The 20,558-nt window shown below is 43.7% G+C and overlaps 1 protein-coding gene across 1 annotated transcript in view; it reads right to left on the bottom strand.

The window, feature by feature from the left end:
- Positions 1-118: 118 nt before the first annotated feature.
- Positions 119-20,558, bottom strand: part of LOC125881152 (phospholysine phosphohistidine inorganic pyrophosphate phosphatase) — a 46,152-nt gene continuing 25,712 nt past the window's right edge. The window contains exon 7 of the mRNA XM_049564177.1: positions 119-2,535. Within this exon, the coding sequence (XP_049420134.1) occupies positions 2,442-2,535 (94 nt within the window). The 3' untranslated portion in view covers positions 119-2,441. The remainder of the gene's footprint in view (positions 2,536-20,558) is intronic.

The following is a 20,558-nucleotide window of genomic DNA, read 5'->3' as shown; positions in this document are numbered from 1 at the left end:
AGCTAGTGATGATGAACCTGCCAAGAGGTGGTGGTGTTAAAAAAAACTGTGGCCTACATCCTTCCAAAGTTACTGCACTTCCATGACCTGGAAAAAAAAATAACCAAAGCCAAGTGAATTCATTCGAGAGTAGTCAAATACATGTTTAATAGCTCCATACAAGGCCAACAGGCGGGAACATAATGGATGAAACACTGAGTCAAACAATGTGGAAGCTGTTAGAAAACTGGGTACCAGCTGCGAGTACTTTGCCGTGCACATTAATATTTATTTCCCAATCAGATATAGGAGTGGCACACCCGGCTCAGGCACAGTTTCATAATCCTTCGTAGCATTTCATTACCTTTAATTGCCCAATAACATTCAAGCTTGTGTCAGCGAATGGTGAAGTGAACCAGAAGGACCTCAATGAATCACTTGGCAATGGGCTTTTGTTCTTGTTGAATCTATTTGGTGCACTAAAACCTCGGGGGCAGCGATGGAGAATCGTTTGTTTTACGCCCCACTTCCAGAGGCCTCTATGATCCAGCTGGCACACAAAAGCCCAATAACCAATTTTTTTCCCCCCTCATCATTTTATTTAACCTCACTGTAGACACTGGAGTGGACGTCTAATGAGCGGCAATTAACAGCCTAACAGTGATGGGACAATCCCCCAGCAGAGGCGGCTTACAGTCAAGTAAATAAAGATAAGCAGTCGTAGATTCGCGATTCTTCACTCTGATGATGAAGCGCTGGTTTCATTTTTGTTTACAGAGGGAGAAACATGAGCTCATGCGCCGGCGTAATTCATCACACTCGGCTGGGTTCTGCATTTATCATCTCCGAGACCAGCTCACTTCCCATTTCCAGCGATTTGTTTTTGTAAAACAAAAGCAGCTCCGATATAAAATCCAGTTTAAACCAGAGCCAAGGCTAGGTTTTCCCCAATGCTTTAAGACCTTGAGACCTTTTTAAAAACAAGTTCTGTGAAATTCAGGGAGAAAAATGTTTTCAACAGCTAGTAAAAGAGCTTTATTTATTTTACTGACTACTCCCTGCTGCTTTATTAAGCCGGTGCATGTTTTGTGTAAAGGGAGTGAGTGAAAGCAACTTTACCTTCATATAACAGGCTTAATTAAAGTACGTTAAAATACACTACAGTGACAGTTCAATTGTGCATTTCCTGTTTAACCTGTCTTCATGTATCTCCTCGAAGAATTTGAGTGTGAAACAGCAGCACAAACTCTGAACACACACTGTTATTTTACACTTCTGTCAGTCAGCAGCTGGTTACAGGCACATTCGTGTCAGCTTGAGGTATCTTATCTATGGCAATCATGTACTGACAAATGCACAGTACAGGCCTAAAGCTTATCTCCTGCAGACTCAGATAATGGTTCTGCAAATTTTATCCTAGTTTGTTTTACACTATGTGGAGCACCAGGTGGGCGGGTGTTTCCCATATATGACAGTTCATTGACAGGTACAGGATATACAGTATGTGGATGGTGTTTTAGTTTTGTACTACGACATGTTACTTAAAATACCTCAGTGCTACATACCCTTCCTACTAGAGATAACAATTAGAGGAGCTCTATACGATACTCAGATCCTATCTATGACTGAGAGGTTGTCTGCACATGGCTCTCAACATAAAGGTGGCTGAGCCGGCAGCTAGCAGCTAACAATGCTAACAGCACAAACAGTGTTGACAGAGCTAACGGGGAAACGGAGGGTTGGTGCTACCAATTTGCGACGATGCCATCCTGTTATCAGCAGTGACCGCCATATGAGCGCAGTGCAGAGCAGCAGTGATTAGCTAGCCAGTGGGATGCACACCATGGATCTATAAAGAGAACTGGATACAAAGTTGGACGCGGAGCCCCGTTTAAAACCCAAAAAGCTTGATTTCTCAGGTATGAGATTACCTGGATCGTCCGCATTGTGGTGCCAATAGAGCAAGCGCACTAGAGACTTACGACGGCCGAGCGGCTAACTCCTGATTTAGCCCTCTGCAAACTTATATAGGGATAGAAATGTTTTAATCGTGAAATGATATCGGACCAAAAGGAATTTCGTGAATGCTGTGACGCCCCAAAAAATGCATCCATTGAATTACAGATGCCTCTTTCACAATGTAAGTCTATGGGAACGAGTCTTGTTTGGCCTTTCACGTGACAGACTCGGAGGATGTTCCTGGGAACTTGAATACACCCACGTGTACGCCGGACCAGACCCACTACCGCAACAAAAAACAGAGAAGCTCGGATTACAACACAAAAAAGCATCATGACACCATTACTCACTTTACTTTACATAGCAAGAGTTTGTTGCTATATTAATACTCTGAATATCGTATAGAGATCCTTTAAGAGCTATATAAAAATACTATCGAGCACCAGCCTGTATCACCTAGGGTCACAGTTAATGGAGAGTTTCCAGTGTCCGCTGCCTTGTACTCAGTGCCTCTGATTGAGGATCATGTCCACAGCCTGAGCCAGGTTGTCCACAGTGCTGTCAGCCGTCACAGTCGAGTGCCTCTCATCACTGGGCCTGAGGAAGGAGAGGCAAAAAGCACACGCTTAAGGACACGCAGCATGGGAAGAAACAGGAAGAAACAGCCTCCACACAAGAGTCAGTAAACAACTTGCAGTTTGATGCTATCAGCCACGTTAACAGTACTGAATGTATAAACTGGAAGAGAGCAGGGCGTGATGGAGCAAGAAGACTCAGGAAAGGCAAAGCTTGAACAGAACCAAGCACTCGACAGGCTGTGTTGTTTAAGCTTGAGGGGGATGGTTTCAGCAATAAATAGGCTCTATGTCCTCTCAGAGTGATCATAGGAGCTAATAATCAACAACAACAACGCCCTGATAATTTAAAGTTCTGTATTTTTTTTGCAGTGTTAATATCACTTAAAAAGGTGTCTGTGCAGCTGCTTGCCAAAAGCCCCTGCAGGGTAGTGCATGTTGTTTGTCTCTATCACCAGCTGTCACACAGTGTTCCAGACTTTTCTAATATATCTACAGGCAACTAAAACAGACCAACTGGGGACTTTAACGAGAACTGTTAATTCCAAAAATACCCAGTTACTTAAAATAAAACCAAGAAAATAATTTGGCCAGCGGTTTCCAACCTGGGAGTGGGACCCAGAGAAGGAGGCCGTGGCAAGATACTGTTTATCTAGAAGGTTGTAAGACAAAGAGAGAAACATATGTGCTCCACACAAAATGACGTTTCTCCAAATAATTTTTTGCAAGGCCCTAGGGATGGTAATGTTAGTATGTCTATTGGTGGGTTGTTCCAGACTAAAATATCTCAGCAACAACTAAATAGATTGCCACAAAATGGCATCAAACTCCAGAGGAGGGACCAAGTCATTGTTTTGCAAGGCATAAAGAAGTCTCAAGTCTTTGTGTCAAGTCCTGAGTCAAGTCCCAACTCCTAAACTGCTTTGAGTGTTTTCAGTTTTGAGTCCTAAACAAGTCATAATGTGCTGTTCACCCAGTAGTAACGTTAGCTAAGCGTTCGCTCGCTACGTTAATATTAGCCTTGTCTTACCGCTCTTTGTGCAACTTCAAATGTTGATCGAAGGTGGAAGTTGTTGCATCTCTGTCTGTAATTTTCAACCATGTTTTGCATGCTGCAAATAGTTTTTTGTTGACTAACATGTATTTTTTGTAAACAGTATATATTTTTTTACAACTGGCGCTCAGTATCATTATTTTTTTTAGGGCTGTTTCCGAACAGTTGACCAAACGTTAGTTAGTCGACCAGAAAGATTATTAGTTGGCAAGATTTCATTGGTCGCTTAGTCGCAGAAAAAACCCCAAAACACATGTGAAACTCTATTAGGAGCTGCGCCTCGTCAAAATAAATCAAAACCTATATGACGAGACCATGTGGGAATTTAATTTGAAAGGACAGACACCCAGTATGGCTTTATAAACGAACAAATACCAGTGACTGAGCCTACGAAAGGTCAAAGATGGCCAACTAACTCTGGAATAAGGCGTACAGTGATGACTGAGGGCTTTAGAATTTGTAACAAAGCTCAGTGCACTATGATATGCAGCATCTAACATGTGTAAACATGTTGTTAATGCTTGTCTCTTACAACTTCACTGAATGCTGTTGGACTGGTTCAAAGTAAGTGGATCTTAATTAAATGTCGACTTGGTAGGCATAGTTGTAACGTTAGCTGATTCAGAAAAAGAGGCAAAATGGGCAGACTTTTTAAATAGCATACTTTTTCATCTCTGGGCCTGGTGGAAGGTACCAAATATTTTAAAGCGAAAGACTCAAGTCCAAGTGAAGTCACGAGTCATTGTTGTTAAAGTCAAAGTCGAGCTGTGAGTCTTTTTTGATTTTGTCAAGGATGGTCTAATGATGCTTTCACACCTGCCCCGTTTGTTTTAATCGAATTCATTTGCCCCTAAGTACGGTTCGTTTGGGCAGGTGTGAACACAGCAATCACACTCAGGTGTGCACCAAAACAACTGAACCGAGATGTTCTTGAAGAGGTGGTCTCAGTCCGGTTACAAACTCTGGTGCAATTCATTTGTGGTGAGAATGTGTTGCGACCTGGATCTGAACCAACTGCAGTCACATGACACATTGTTTGGGTTAAACATGAGCATGTTACAGTCCTGGAGGATTATTAATGTGCACCTCCTCCTGTACTGCCTTAATATGCACATTCAGCACATCCAATGCATCAAAATATTGTTTTGTAGTTGGAGCCGCGCCTCGTTTTCAAACTGTACGGTTTGACTAAAATGAACAATGACAGCAATATAGTCCACGATGAGCAGCAAAGGTTTTGTTTACTTCCTGGATTTTTCCGACATGGAAATTCTGACCAATCAAGAGCAGCTTTCTAACACAAGGCATCTGATCTGGTCCACTTGTAAGTACTGCCGTGAGAACATGAACCAACCCAAATTTGTCCCTGACTTGGACCAAAGCAAACAAACTCTTGGTCTGAAAGCACCCTAACGCTAGGGCCACACCGCCCGCGGAAGCGCCGCGAATAGCCTCGAAGCGCCGACAAGAGAAGGCAGTTTCCTTTCGGCGCCCATGTTAACCGACTGTGTCGTCCACACTGGCCGCGCCGCGCCGGGAAGCTCCGCGGCAGGCTCACGATTTGCAGCGATCAGTTCGGCGTCTGGTCTATTTTCTGCGCGAGCCGCGAGCGAATCTGACAAGCCAGGCAGTGAAAAACAAGAGCTGGGAGCAGAATCGCTTGTTGACGGCGTGGAGAAATGCGCGTCTGATGTGAACGGAGGTGCTCCGGCGCGCGAGAGAATTTCGGTGCGCTGCGCTTCCGCGGGCAGTGTGGCCCTGGCGTAAAAGTCATCAAATTTGTGACTCCAGTCCAAGTCATGTGACTCGATCCACACCTCTGTGAAACACAAACAAATATAAAAGATCACAGACCAAAAGCATGACAAACCACTGACCAAGGCTGTCAACCTTGACTCAACCTGGTTTCCTTAACAGTAGAAAGTCTGTAGGAGGTGAGGGGCAGCCTTGCCTATCCCCCCCCCCTGGCTGCTGTCATTGTTTGGCTCAGGGCCCTGTGATGGATGCAGATATGGCTGTTTAATCAGCTGGTAGGGGAAATGTGATCCATTTGGCGCGGCACCAGGCCCAGGCCGGCATGCAGGACCCTTTTCCTCCCCATCACATCAAAAGACGGAGACGCCCCCTTCATTCATGTGCAGGACTGCCCAGGACTCATGCTCATTTATGAAGTGGTGCCTATAGATCCCCCCTCCCCAGGCCGCTCCACCAGGCTCTGTGTGCTGCCTCTGTTCCCCAGTCACGGGTTGGAGCTCCAGATGGGGAGGCTTTGTCTGGCCCTGGGTGTGCGGCACACACCGCCATTAATCCTGCCCTCTGAGAGCTTGCAAAGGACCATGGCAAATATTTGTGAGCTGCCCAAGTGTAGCGTTAGAAAGAAGAGGCCAGTGGGGGGGTAAAGAGAGGTGTTGAATACTGAAGCCACGGTGAATACGGGGGAGCGGTGCCATGTGTTTACGCATGTCTGTCAGCCACCAGCGCTTCGGTTATGTGAGCTGCTCCGCTAATGGTCCGGGTGTTATGTCTCCTGTGCTGGATTTCTCCCACACCCTTTTTTGCCCGAGGACTGATTGAGTTCACGCACGCAGGCACCAACACACAAGCGAGTTAGTCACATGGTTCTTGTGTTTCAAGCAGTGAAGCCAACAGCATCAACCACACTGTCTCTCCAACTTGATGCTCTTTTAAATCTCCCATGGCCTGCGCCTTTTAGATATGCATGCATGTGTGTGTGTATTCATTTTGCTGCTTTCCTCCCATCGCCATGAATAATGAAGGAGTAACCTGGTCAATGTGACCATGCAAAATTCAGCACAATGCAGCTAGTGTTTCAGATGAGGTAATGTGCGGCCCGCTGCATGTCCTTCAGGTCAATGCAATATCAATACATGTGAAGAGATAGGTTTGGTTCCTGAGCCTGACACACACACTGCACAGCCTTCACCTAGAGGTGAGGTCAGCTACGAAGTGGGGGGGTGGGACGCAGCCAAGAATTTAATTCAACACAGCTGCCACCACGCTGAAAGACAGAAAAACTACACCAGAAAGTTTGTAAATGATCACAAGGTTTGGGTTTTAGTCAAGCAGTAACCTTCAGGGCTTGAAAATGAAGCCAACATGGAATTGCCAAAAACTGCTGTTCCTAAAATGGCCACTTGAGGCTGGCTCCAGAAGTACATCAATCCTTGTAGATATCCGTGTTTAAATGCCTAACTTTACAGTAAAAATAAACATGAAGTGCTTTCAGACCAGACAGTTCTGGGGGACTCCTTGAGAATACAGCCGGCTAGCGGTTGGTATAGCAAGGTAATTCACTTTGTTTAGTTAAAATCAAGTTGTATTTCCACCATCACACATGTGCTCAGAAAAGCGTGGACTTGACTTGATAAGCTTGGAGGCATATGTTTCCAATAAATCAGACAAATTCCAACCGATTCTTAACTGAAATCGGTTCTTGATTTCCATTCCTATTCGTTACGAGCTGTTTTTTGTGTTTTGTGTTGTCTGTTGTTTACACAGCTAACAAGTTTTTAAGAATGCGTTCTAAAAGCTATGATCGATCCTAGTTCTTGTAGTGCGGATACTTAGTTCCTGGAACTATGTCAAAGTTCCTCCAGTCCAGAAACACCTGTTTACAGCCTGGCATATTTTGGTCTCTTTAGCTAATTTCTCCATTCATGAAAACTGTACAGGTGGGGAATTTATTATATAACTCACCCATTTAAAATTTCTCCAAATATGGTCACCTTGGGGGACCACTGGCTCCAAAATCCAAGATGGCGAGGGCCAAAATGATGAACTTGACGCTTCAAAACTGGAGTCAACAAACCAATGGGTGAAGCAACGGTGGCTTCGTCCATTATTTTTTACAATCTTTTGTTTTAAGCCCGGTATATACTGTGCGATTCTGGGCTGTCCCAAGTGAAAGATGACCGATGTGAAAGAAACACTGCGATATCTTTGGGCATGGCTCGAAAACGGCATCCTAGTGAACTCAGTATGGGAAGCTATTGCATTGTACGTCGTGGCCTGCGATTCAGAAGGCGCTGTCATCGTACAGTCTGCAAACTTGATATTGTACCCAAATTTATTAGATCCCTGTCGCGCAGTGTAGCTTGCACTTATATAACGTCACTTGGGATTTGGGAACTGGCAGTGGGCATTTTTCACAATTTCTGGAATCACCAGATTAAACGCTGGTGAAAATAGCCCATGGGTGGATCTCTAAACTTGGTTCTGTCACACTGTCACCTATCAAATCAGTCAGGAAGTAATCTGAATCATTACACCGTGTGCTTTAAAAACAGGTACATACTGTACACGCTGATCCCCTACAACAGCTCTGACATGACAGTGGATTAAACAGTCGTGTGAGAAATGGGTATCGTGTATATACCACTCAGGCAATATAAGATTATAGCAGCTTAGAGTGTCATATGGGGAGAAATATAACATGATACTTGGCTCTATAAAACACATAGATACATTTTTATAAGGACAGGCCGTGCCTCCATGAAATGAAAGTGGATACGAATGACTCATACAGCGAGTGTGCTTGTGTGTGAAAGTCAGCTGAGCATCAAAGACAGAGAGATGCCGTATGATACAGAAATAAAAGAAAAGGGGGGTTGTTTAACATCAGGATATAAGGGCAGCTTCTTCTTCATTTAACTGTTGAGGTGGCTGACCGTGGGGTGAAAAGCACTAAAACCTTCCTGTCAGTTAATGCTTAACACACCAGCACATGAACAGAGACACAGACGAGCACACAGAAGGAAGCAAAACTGTCACACAAACACACCCGATTTCGATTTACACTCCTTTTGTAACCTCCTAACCTTTGCTGAGTCTGTCTTTCACTTGACATAGTGCAGATAAAGCAGATAAGGCGTACCTGAGGGCACAGATTAAAAGTTCAACCTGAGCCAACAGTACGTGACGCTTGCTGCAATGTTTTGGTCTGAAGACAGGTGACACACACAGTTGTTTTTGGACAACCTGACTGGAAACAGTGTGATTCACAGTAGCTGGATTTCAACACACAGGAAATTCTTGTTTTTAGCTTTGAAATAAATTCTTTGCCTGTTGTTAATGTTGTATATCACGTACTGCTTGTAGACAACACTGCAAACTCCTCATAGAAAATGAATAAAACCCTAAAGTAACCATTCATAGTCTGTTTATTATCTACAGGAGAAGGTGGTCGGCACAGCCTCAGTTTGGAGAAGCAGACACTGGCACAGAAGCTAAGACATGTACTGCTGTCGCCGGGGGCAGCAGCAAAACGCATTTTAGCCACCTAAAAAACATCAGTTTAACTGCATGCTACATTTTGAATGTATTCATTTCTTTACCTTTCTGTTAGAGAACCCTTTACGATGGGGAAGCCGCTAACAACTTCAGTTCCCCATCTACACTCTTGTCAAAACCACCAGACCAAAAACAAAAAACAAAAAACAGCAATTTTCTCTTGCTGAACAAAGGAGCTGCTGGTTCACCACTGCCTTGATTAAGGCGGCAGGAGCTCAGTCCATAGGGACTTGGGTTGGGAATCGGAGGATCAGTCGGAGGATCAGCCAGTTCAAGACCCCATCTGGACGAAATATGGAGTGTGGACTGGTAGCTGTAGAGGTGACAGTTTGCGGAGATGGCCTTGAGCCGATCCCCTAACTGCCTGGGGTGCCTGTCCATGGGCAGCCCCCGCACCCTGACATCTCTCCATTTAATGCAGGGCTTTTGACTCCAAGGGTAAAGCTGTGAAAATATTCTAAATATAGCGTACTTTAAACTGCAAAGCTTTCGATTTACTGGTCTATCTACGTCCCAACCCTCACCTAAGGTCATGAGCTCTGGGTAGTGACCAAAAGAATGAGATCAAGGATACAAGCGGCTGAAATGAGTTTCCTCCGTGGGGTGGCTGGGCTCAGCCTTAGAGATAGGGTAAAGAGCTTGGACATCCGGAGGGAGCTCGGAGTAGAGCCGCTGCTCCTTTGCGTTGAAAGGGGCCAGTTGAGGTGGTTCGGGCATCTGATCAGGATGCCTCCTGAGAGCCTCCCCTTAGAGTTATTCCGAGTACATCCCACTGGTAGAGGCCCCGGGGCAGACCCAGAACATGCTGGAGGGATTACACATCTCATCTAGCCTGGGAACGCCTTAGGGTCCCCCAGGAAGAGCTGGAAAGCATCCCTGGGGAGAGAGATGAGGTGCTTTGCTTGGCCTGCCGCCCCTGTGACCAGGCCCCAGATAAACGGATGAAAATGGATGGATGGACTTTTTTTTTTTTTAGGTGGGTTTTCTTGGGTGGTTAAAATTTGTTTTGCTGCGGTCTGCGTCCACAGCATTACTCCTGCATGCTTCGCCAAATTGGGGGCATGCTGACCACCATCTACTGTAGGTTATACACTGACTATAGATGCGTACCTCTGACAATCCAACTTGAAAAGTTCAGAACTATTACCATAACAAACACTGCACATCATTTGTTAGTGAAATCAAGAGATCTGTGAGGTTTTAAAGTAACAGCAGAGCTCAAAAGAGGCCAAATCACCCCACACTGCAGGTGCACTGGTTAGAACAAAAGCAAAAGTATATAACACGTAAAAGGGAACTGTGTTGAAAGTCACCACAGTTCATGCAAAACACAATAAATCCCATTGAAAAAGCGAAACTGTGAAAACAAGTGGAAGGGCTATAACACTGACTAATGTAAGTTGGTATGCAACCTAATAAGACCCACAACTTAGGTTTACATGATGCTATTTCCTCTGTGTAAAACCCTCTGCCCCAAATAAATAAAAACTGTAACACCCCAAGTATTTTGTAATGTGGGCCGTCACTGCTCGCATTTATGAGAGTTACGACAACGCTGAGAGGAAAAGAGTCAGCCTGCCAGCGAGACACGGAAAAACACTCAACCCAGTTCATTGTGTGGAAGTGCGTTTTTCATACCACACAAGTGAAGGCACCATCAGCCAAAACACTGCCTTCTTCTCACACTGAGGCAGGCCGTATAACCATAACCTGAATGAGAGCACGACCTTAGGATAACTATAGCCTTTATGTTCAGCCAAGCCTTGTGGGCGACATAAGATACTGACACAAGACAAAGCTTTCCCCCCTTCACCCCGAGGGGATGAGAACGTGTGTAACTGCATGTGTTCGCTGCTGCTCGGTGACGCTGCAGGGTGAGAATGTGATCACGGCTTGACTGGCTCTGTTATAAACAGAGGGTCAGGGGAGATATTGATGGCATATCAGCGGGAGTGGAAAAGAGAAAGAAGCCAGTTGAGATGTCACAGCCTGCTTTTATCATCACCCACTACAGCTTTTCCTCTTTTTTTCTTCTTCTCTTCTACCTGATATTTACAGAACTGCGACAAGACGTGAGATAAGTCCCCTGAAATAATACAGCTGCAACCTCTTATGAAAAACAGCCCAACTGAACTGGGGGAAACCACCATGTTACATGCATGTTATGGCAACACAAGTGACAGATGCTAAGCTGGAGGCTTCACATCCTCTGCTGAGTTTGTGGCCGTGCAGCAGCCGTTATTGCTTTGCTTTACTAAAGGTTGTATAATGTTGAGTCATGATCAGCAGACAGCTGCAGTATGGCTTTCACACTTTACACAGATCAACGGTTCTTTCCAATCAAGCAGGACACAAAGGGGATTCCCTGTTTGCAGCATTAAGAGACACTTGATTTTTTTCCATCCTGTAGCCTTCTGAAGAATCTCCTGAGTGTGTGTGTGTGTGTGTGTGTGTGTGTGTGTGTGTGTGAGAGTGAGTATCCTGGACTGTCAAAACCACCTACTGGAAACTTTCTGTCCTTCCCAACCGCAAACACATCTGAGGCTAAACGAACAGGACGTAAACCATAAGCCTTCACTTTCTGTCTCTCAGAGATACTAAAAACACTGTGTAAGTGCTTCCACAGGTCTTATCTCCTCATCTATCTCCTATGCTGTACACATAATAGATCAACACATCAAATGGCTGCTGTATAGTATTAGATTTTCTGAAGTATTTGTTACAAGGAGCCATTGATTTCCATTCATTTCTGTATATGAAAATCAAGACTCTTGAGACTGTGTCTTGATCATGGGCAGTTTACTGGTTATTGTAAATGTATTTAAGATCAGCATCACAAAATCTGTAATCCTATTGGTCTATATTCCTCCAGAACAAAACTAGTGTACATTACCTTGCATACATTTCTCAATCACATCATTATTTCTGTAAATTTTAGTTTATTAGTTGAGCTTCCTTCAAAGCCCCGTGGAGTAAAAATACCCCTGGTTGGGTAGCACGGCTCTACATGTGTAACATCAAGTCTGTATTATGTTTTTTGACATTACTGTTGTTGTAATTCAGTTAATGAGAAAAAATAAATACAGATCTAACACTGACTGAGACTGATTACACAACCCAAGCATGTCACAAGAGTGTGTAGACAGATTTGTACATGTAAAACAAGAATAGAAACCAGGGGCAGTGATCTGCGATGTAAAGTAAATGTTGGCCAGTGGGCCCATGCCTACTTCTTGCACCCTTGCTTGAACCACACCCATCTCCAAACTTGGCTGTCATTGTGATCTCAGTTACACACCTATAAAGTTTCATGGGCCAGAGCCCTTCTTCTGTAAATATTCAGTCTGATAAATACGGAAAAGTTGATCATGTTAGTGCAGGGCTACCCAGAGCTTTACATCTGTCCCACAGACGATAGGCCTACACACTTAGAAACAGCTCCTGGAAGAAGATCAGCTCTGCACTCAGGATTTCAGGTAAACAGGCTATACAATGCTTGTTCAGGCACAAGAGTAGCACCCAGCGTCTAACATTGCGTTTTCCAGGCGGTTAAAGACGCGGCATGTGTATGGCCCCTAATTTACAGGGCTGGTAGCTGTGGTTATTTCTAGAGCTTAGATCGGGCCCAGAAAATCCAGCCCGACCCCACCCGAGCCCGGCCCGGCCCTTTAACTGTATGAGCCCGGTTTAAACTCGATATTTTTTTCAAGGATATGAACGTGAACATTGAAGGCTGACTCTCATCTTTCTTTCCAAGGCAAGCCATCGTCATGCCCACTGGGTCGGGTTCGGGCAGAGGATCTAAGCTCTAGTTATTCCACAGGCTAGTTAATAACATGTCGTGCAGGAAATCCAAAGTGTGGGATCATTTTGAGAAGGTGAAGGACGAACCCAAGGTGATATGTAAACTCATCTTCATTGGTCGACTACAAACATGACGTATCATCTGAAACATGGAAGTAGCTACATGCCCATTAGCCCACAGCGTCATTAACAGGCGGCTCGCTCAGTGTGTGGCGTGCACTTGTAGATAAAATATAGGCCTATATTAATGAAGGTTCATTAGTACGGTTTTGTATTTCTCTGTAATGTAGCACAGTGTTAACAATGTTACTGATACTATTCTTTCTTACACCTTCAACTCAAACCATTGTGTTGCCCCGCCCATAATATATAATTTAATGATTTAATTAATATTGTAAACATGCAGGTGACTAGTCTACTGATGGCCCTAAAGGACGACTATTTGTAGACTAGGAAAATTCTTAGTCGGAGGCAGCCCTACCACAGACAGACAAACAGACTTGGCAAAATACTCAAAACAGCTTCTGTGGTAATTTCCACCACATTTCGCCATGATGACACACACAGACAAAACAATGCCAGCCGTGGCCATGTTGAAACACCGCAATGATTTGCAAAATGTTTAGCTTTAGTGTAAGGGACACAGAGTTTGTGATAAATATGCTAAAACATGCAAAATCACTGGTGTGGTGCTTCACACTGTATCTTTCTTGGAGGGTATTTCTGCACTGATCTCTATAGGATGAAAGGTATTAGTGTGTTTGACCACTCTTTGACTGCACCCAGCGTCACATCTAGGTGTGGTCAGGTGTGGTCCCTTGTTCTTGTGACTACACCCAACTGTGTGTCTGTCACGGATATCAGAACAAATTTCAAGTATGTGGCACCAGATTTTGAGGAAGAAGAAGAATCCACGGAATAAAAGATGATATTTCTAGTTTTCATTTGTTTTAACTGTCTATTGTGAGTCCTACATTGTTATAGAAGTGCAATGCTACTTCCGTGGACTACTCTTCTAAGGGTCTTTCTTTCTAAGAGTCGAGTACAAAAGAGTTTTAAGTTACGATTTCATCACGGAGCTCTAAAGTTTCACCTGATAAAAATACTTTTTATTTGGCTAAACTCTTACATAAAGTAAACTCCCTTCATCATTTCACAGCTGTCCTGTCAGCACTGTGCTCAATATGCAGAGCTTCATGTGACCCAGATCTAACCACACTCTTTTCATCAGCACGTTATTATTAGCTGTGCTGCTGATGACTTGCTGAGCCCTCGTTTGTGTGTGTGTGTCTATATCTCACTGTGTTTGAGTGTTTTGCATGCAGTAAGAGGCTGCTGAGTCACCTGCTTGTGGTAGAGAAAACGCACACATGTGCAACCACACACATACACACAAACCATTAGGAGAAAAAATGGCTCGAGCAGAAGCCAGGCAAGAGCCCAAGTCGCCCCCAGCCAAGCAGCCTGTCTATTGGTAATTGCAAGAGGGATTGGATCCCCATTGAAACAACTAAGGGCCTGTGTTCATGTATTTAAGAGGCAGTGCTATGTTTCAGCCTGCCATCTGTGGGCTTTAGCTCTCAGATTCTCTCCCACTCTCACTCCTTTTCTTTCTTTCTCTTTTTCTCTCTCACGGGTGGAAAAGTACCGTCGAGGGGCTCAGTGGCCAAGGCCCGGGCCGGCTCCTTTGTCTCGCCGTGGGAGTCTAGTCTCACTGTGAAAAAAGCTCCGGTTAATTATTAATATCTCATTGACTTATAACGCACAGCAGGCTTTAGAGGAGCCTGCAGGCAGGGGGAAGCTGTCACCCCGGGGTGGTGAGGGATGATAGGCCAGGCTCGGGCACCCACCGCCGTCTCATCAAGCTCTTTAACCTCTTTGTGCTGCTACTGCCACAATCCATCTCGAATCTGTGCTCAATCTGTGGTGCACTGTTATGTTCTGATCTCAAGTCTATCTGATCCAAACAGAAGGTTCAAAACACAGTTTGAATGAAAGAGAACGAGATGTTGTATATTCAGACGGTCTCACTTCGTCCTTTCTGCTCTCATTTTAGCTTTGTTGTACTCTGCTCAGATCTATCACTGGGTAAAGTGTGATCATCATGACCTACAATGACCTCTAATCTGTCTATCTTAATGGACAGGATACAAGTTTAAGGCGTACTCCGCTGAAAACCTTGAGTATCAAATACTAACTTCCTGACCTGTGACTTAAAACATGTTGCAGCTTGCTTCGCTGCAGACAGCAGCAGCATAGGCCTAGATTTCAGGGGCAACGCGGGAACCACGCCCCCCTCGATAGGACAGCGGAGGACGTTTTGGCCAAAAAATTGGGTGTTGGGGTAGTAGTATCCCAAATACAGGTATAAGACATTAAAATACTGTCTCAAAATATGTTTCATTGGAAAGATTGGCCCCCAAAACTTCACATATGTTGGATAGGTGTACATAGACCCTCTAGCATTAATTCCATTTTATCCAGACTGTGTCACACTAAAACATTAAAACTTTGCTTTTGACTTGGGAAAAAAAACATGTTCCACTAAATCCATGAAGGTATACTTTTAATGTGTGATACAGGAGGGTATTGGGACAAATAAAAACTACAAAATATGACAATTACTCTCCTAGATTGGGCCCTTTTTTGAGCTAGACTGACTGGACTATAAGCGCTTCCTATAGTGTGATGCTGTGGCACAAAGGTCCTAAAGTTTGACCTGTGAATTAACCTTGTTCCACTGGGTATATTTTGGTATACTTTTGGGTGTCTAAGAACCTCATAAAACCTTGAATGATGACTTTTGTGATTTTCCCTGGGTCAAACAACAGACTGACTGGACAAACAAGGGTTACAACTGATTTCAGCAGTGATCCAACTATTAAATTCTGGGTATATTTTTTTAAACTCATATTTTGTCTTTGTTACTAAAATTATATGTTTATCTTCGCACACAATTACGTTTGCTAACATTAATTAATCGTAGGGCTGCAACTAACGATTATTTTCATTGTCGACTAATCTGTTGATTATTTCCTCGATTAGTCGACTAATCATTTTATCGAAAAATGTGTTAAAATGTTGAAAAATGTCGGTCTGTCTCTCCTAAACCCCAAAATTATGTCATATAATGTCTAATGTTGTTTCGTACTCACGCCAAAGGGTTTTAGTTCACCGTCATGTATTTTGGGGTACTTTTATAGTACTTTTCTATGAAAAATGACTCAAACCGATTAGTTGACAACTAAAATAGTCACCGATTATTTTAATAGTTGATTAGTCATCGATTAGTCGGCTAGTCATTGCAGCCCTAATTGTTTGCAATGAATGTTAAAGGCTAACCACGCTAGTGACACATCAAATTAAGGATGCACAATTTTTTTGCCGATATCCGATATGCTGATATATAAAAAATATTTGGCTGATACCCGATACCGATACCAATACAGCAACTTTTTCCCTACCTAATTTTTTCTCTAAAACAAACGGACCAGGTGATTAAAACTGGTAAAAACACTAAGTATGGCAGTTTCATGTTACAAAGTAGTGTTTCTCCAGCACTGTTTGGCATGTTGGAGCTGGCAGCTAGCCCAGCAGCTAAGGTGCCTCACATTTTCTCACATAACTGAAGACATTCGGGAGGTTTCTACCAGGAGCCTAATTATCTACAAAAGTCTCTTCCTCACCAAAACAAATGGATTTGGTGATTTAGGTGGGAAAATCACAGACAAAACAGTTTCACAGTAAAGAAAATTATTTTGCGGAGGGGCTGCTAGCCACGGTGGCTGATGCGAAAACGAGAATGGCCCTATCTAGAGCCAGTGTTTGGTTTGTCTGTTCTAGGCTACTGTAGAAAGATGGTGGTGCAACATGGTCCGCTCCCTAAGTAGATACAAACATCTCATTCTAGGGTATGAAAACACAATGATTCTTATTTTCAGGCGATCCTACACACCTATACATCTCCTAAATCCAACACACTGGACCTTTAGCTGCTCAGCATTCTTGTGACAATCCAAGTGGCTAAACATGGCTGTATATATACAGTAGCAGTACTTTGGCTAAATATAGCTGTGTTAAGCCATATTTGGCTAGATGTGGCTAGATATGGCTGTGTTGATCTATATTTGGCTAAACACAGTGCAGTGGTAGGAACAGATTATGCTGCAGTGGTGGTTTGAGAACTTTCTATGGACACTGTAGACTCTTTTGCAATGAGTCTTGGTCACCATTGGAATCTATTTTGCATCTGCTGTGAATCCAAGTTGATTACAGCCGTCGTCGTCTGTGAGCAAAAGCAAGCAAGCCTACAGGCAGTGAGGGTGAGACGCTCAAGACTCATGTTTTCACTGTAATATTCTATTAAAAGCACAGAAATGTGAGTGTAAACGTTGGGATTACAGAGACAAAGGGAAAAAAGATAAAGTAGTGTTGGATGTCAAGCCAACAACAGAGTGCTGGCTGAATGAGAAAATCATTCCCAGAGTTGATTGTGTTTACATTCCCCAGAAAACTGCCGATTCCCATCCATGGGAATGGGATGAAAATGTAGCTTGGACTCTAAGTTAATTAGTGACTTTATGGAACTGGGGTAAATTCTGCCCTTAAACACAAAACTGATGTAATCCAGCCTTCATGTTCATGGTGGAGAGAATTTAAGAAAACCTTAACAGAGACTTTTAACCAGGTCTGTGTCACCACAGTGTGGGGAGTCTGTGCAGATTAACGGTTTTTTATTTACTCACATGTCGCCAGTGCTGGGAACTTCCTGCCAGTGGCACAGGCAAATCTCCACCGGGTGATGCTGAATGCGTCATTTTACATCATCGATGACTCATTTTGCGTCACCCGGTGGATAGTTGGGGAGCTCTGAGTGCTCGAGGCATGACAGAAAACAAACACCATTCATCTACTCACGCTCCCCACACTGTGGTGACACAGACATCACTGAAAATCATCATTGTTTCCTTTTAACTTCTTAACTTCAATATTCACATGCACTTAAAGCTCCACTTTGTAGGAGATCCCAATGTTGCATCGCCATGTTTCTACAGTAGCCCAGAACAGACAAACCACACACGAATACATTCATTGTGAAAACTGTAATTGCTGCAATCTTCAAGCACTGAAAAAGGTGTCGAAAAGTACAACCTACCCTACACTCTGAAACCAAAATGGATAAGGAGGGAGCACACAGCCAGGAAAGAGATCCAGCTAACAAAACCCAGCTTTCATGTGTTATCTGTTAAAAAGGAGGGAAATCCAGCAGTGGAAACAGAAACCTTATGCAACACGTATTTTCCTTTTTTGCCATGCAAATGTCCTGCTAAAGGCCGCGCTGCTGAGTGACAGAGGAGGAGCAGCGAGAGGCTGGTCAGAGATTAGTGGACAGGACTGAAATGACACAAAATGAGTATATACTGTACACGGATGATTGTGCATACTGTATATATTGTCTCTGTTGGGCCTACAGTGTGTTACTTAAGGGAACAGCAGCAAACCAAACACTGCTGACTCAATCTGCCCGTTAGCCACAGAACAAACAAAACCCAACGGGTCACAATGCCCTGGATTTCAGTTCCTCTGATGATCCAGGGGGACCTGCACACAAAAGCAGGCCCCTGTGGATTCTGCCTCAGTTCAAATGCCAGATTCTGCACATAGTATGATTCACCGGATTGGAGCAAAGGGTCTCTGTAGTGGCGCAGAGGCAAAACTGACCTCAATGACACGTTCAGAGAATGCTGTAGCTGTCGAGTTGACAAGCTTTTAAGCTCACAGCCCACGCCCTCAGCGGAGAAGAGTGAAATGAGATAACTTCACTTCCTTCCCACACAGACAAAACTAATGTGCTAACAGCGGTTCACAGGACAGGGTGTGGGACTGCGCTGTAGACACTATGAAGTGCACGCACACTCGTCTGCAGAGAAAAACAGTTCACAAAGGTCAAACAGAGCAAAGGAAGAGAGAACATGCAACTGAAGCAGAACCTGCTCAGACAAGATTGCACATTAAATCCAGTTCCACAAAAGTGTGCTTCAGAAAGAGAATTAAAGGCTTTATCATGGGTGAAAAGAGATGTCATAATCAACTGGGTGGAGCATACAACGCAATAAGGCCTTGAAATATGGTAGGTCACATACAGACAATCACTCTGTGTTTGACAGACAAACACTTGAAACCATGTACATTATCATAGCCGTTGAGGCTATAGGACACCAGTGGATGGCTGAAAGATAAGCTAGGCTGAAATACAGTATGTACCTGAGAGCCATCCCAGGGGCAGCGCTCAGTTTATAAAGGAGATTAAGCTGCAACCACAGCCATGCACGGTCACCCTGCCAAGGTTTAGTGTCACAGATCTGCAAAGGACGGAGCCCATCCATGAACCTAACACTGCTGCACTGTGTTCAGTCTAATGTCTGTTTGATTCACAAGAACGGAGACCCGATAGGCTGTTTGTGTCAGAGGGGGAGAGCATCGCCTTTCTGTCGACACACATAATGCAGCTAAGTGTTCACACTTTTCCGTGAACCCTTTCACCCATCAATCATTCGGCGTGTATATTTATTCAGGGTGGAGAATTGTTAACTCTGTTTTGCGTGAGTGCTCCGTGTATACAGAACAATAAAAACACCCGTACTACATGTTTTAAATAGTGTTAGTGCAAACGAGATAGGAAAGCTAAAACATACAAAGCAGAAACTGGAATAAAAGGGCTGTAAAATGAAGCCAAACTTAAAGTGCCAGAAACTGCAGTTCCTCTAATGGCCACTTGAGGCTTGCTTCAAAAGTGAGATTCCCCATGGAGCCCCATGTAAAAAAAAAAACTCAGCAGCAGAAATAAACATGTTTACAGCCTGGTACAAAAAGCAGTTTTGGTCTCAACAGCCAATTCCCCTGTTCACAACAACTGTACGGGGAGCAAATATTTATATAACTCACCACGTTACATTTTATTAAAATAGAGGCTTCAAAAATGGAGTCTGAAAACCAATGGGTGACAACACAGTAGCTACCTTTATTATTTCATACAGTCGATGCACTGTACTGGCAGTAAATCATCCATTTCAGGAGCATGTATTAAAAGATTTAAATATGGAATATCTGCAATGTATTCCAGCTACATCACCATCATGAATCACCTTACGCTGCAAAACATCTGAAGGCTTTTTTGGCTCAGTTTTAAAATGAGGAACAAGTTTAAGTTCAGATATTTTATAGTAGTAAGCAATAATGTCCAGACCAAGCCAACTGGCAACTGTTGGTCAATGTCGGGGGTCAGTGAGCATCTGTTGCCCTAGTTTTTGCAGTGATTTCCACACTACTGGCACTAGTAGGCCCTCGCCAGCAGGTTTTTGGACCTAGCACAGCTCATCGCTGAGTGAAATCTCTTTGAGTTTAACTTAGATCACGAGAAGAGATATGGAAGTGAGGAAAGCAAACAACTGAAGTCAAGAGTGTGTGAGATCTAAACAAACGTGTTATATTAGGTAAGATTGTTTTTTTTTTTTACAACCACTGATCTCTTTCGCAGAAATGGTTCATAATTGTTTGTGTGATTTTTCACTAGAGCATAGTAAATATGCTCTGTTCTTTCAACACTGGGTCATGTTGTCAATAACCCTTTTTAAACAGGAATTGTGCAAATTTGCAGGAAAGCCCAATCAGTCTTTTTTTCAGCACTGGCAGTACAAAAACAAAATTAGGGAGTGTGGCAAAATGCTGCCTACCTACTTTTGTTTACACAGAATGCGCCTTTTTCGGGGCAATGGGGGTTGGGAACAAGTAACAAAACGCGTGGCTCAGCGTGTGACGTAAACAGTGACGTGGGAGGGAAGCCGCGGCTGGTCAGATCAACTCGCCAATCCAGCTCT

Source organism: Epinephelus fuscoguttatus, linkage group LG20 (genome assembly GCF_011397635.1).
Source record: "Epinephelus fuscoguttatus linkage group LG20, E.fuscoguttatus.final_Chr_v1".
Classification (NCBI taxonomy): Eukaryota; Metazoa; Chordata; class Actinopteri; order Perciformes; family Serranidae; genus Epinephelus; species Epinephelus fuscoguttatus.
Note: the sequence above shows the minus strand (reverse complement) of the source record. Positions and strands in the feature narration are given on the sequence as shown.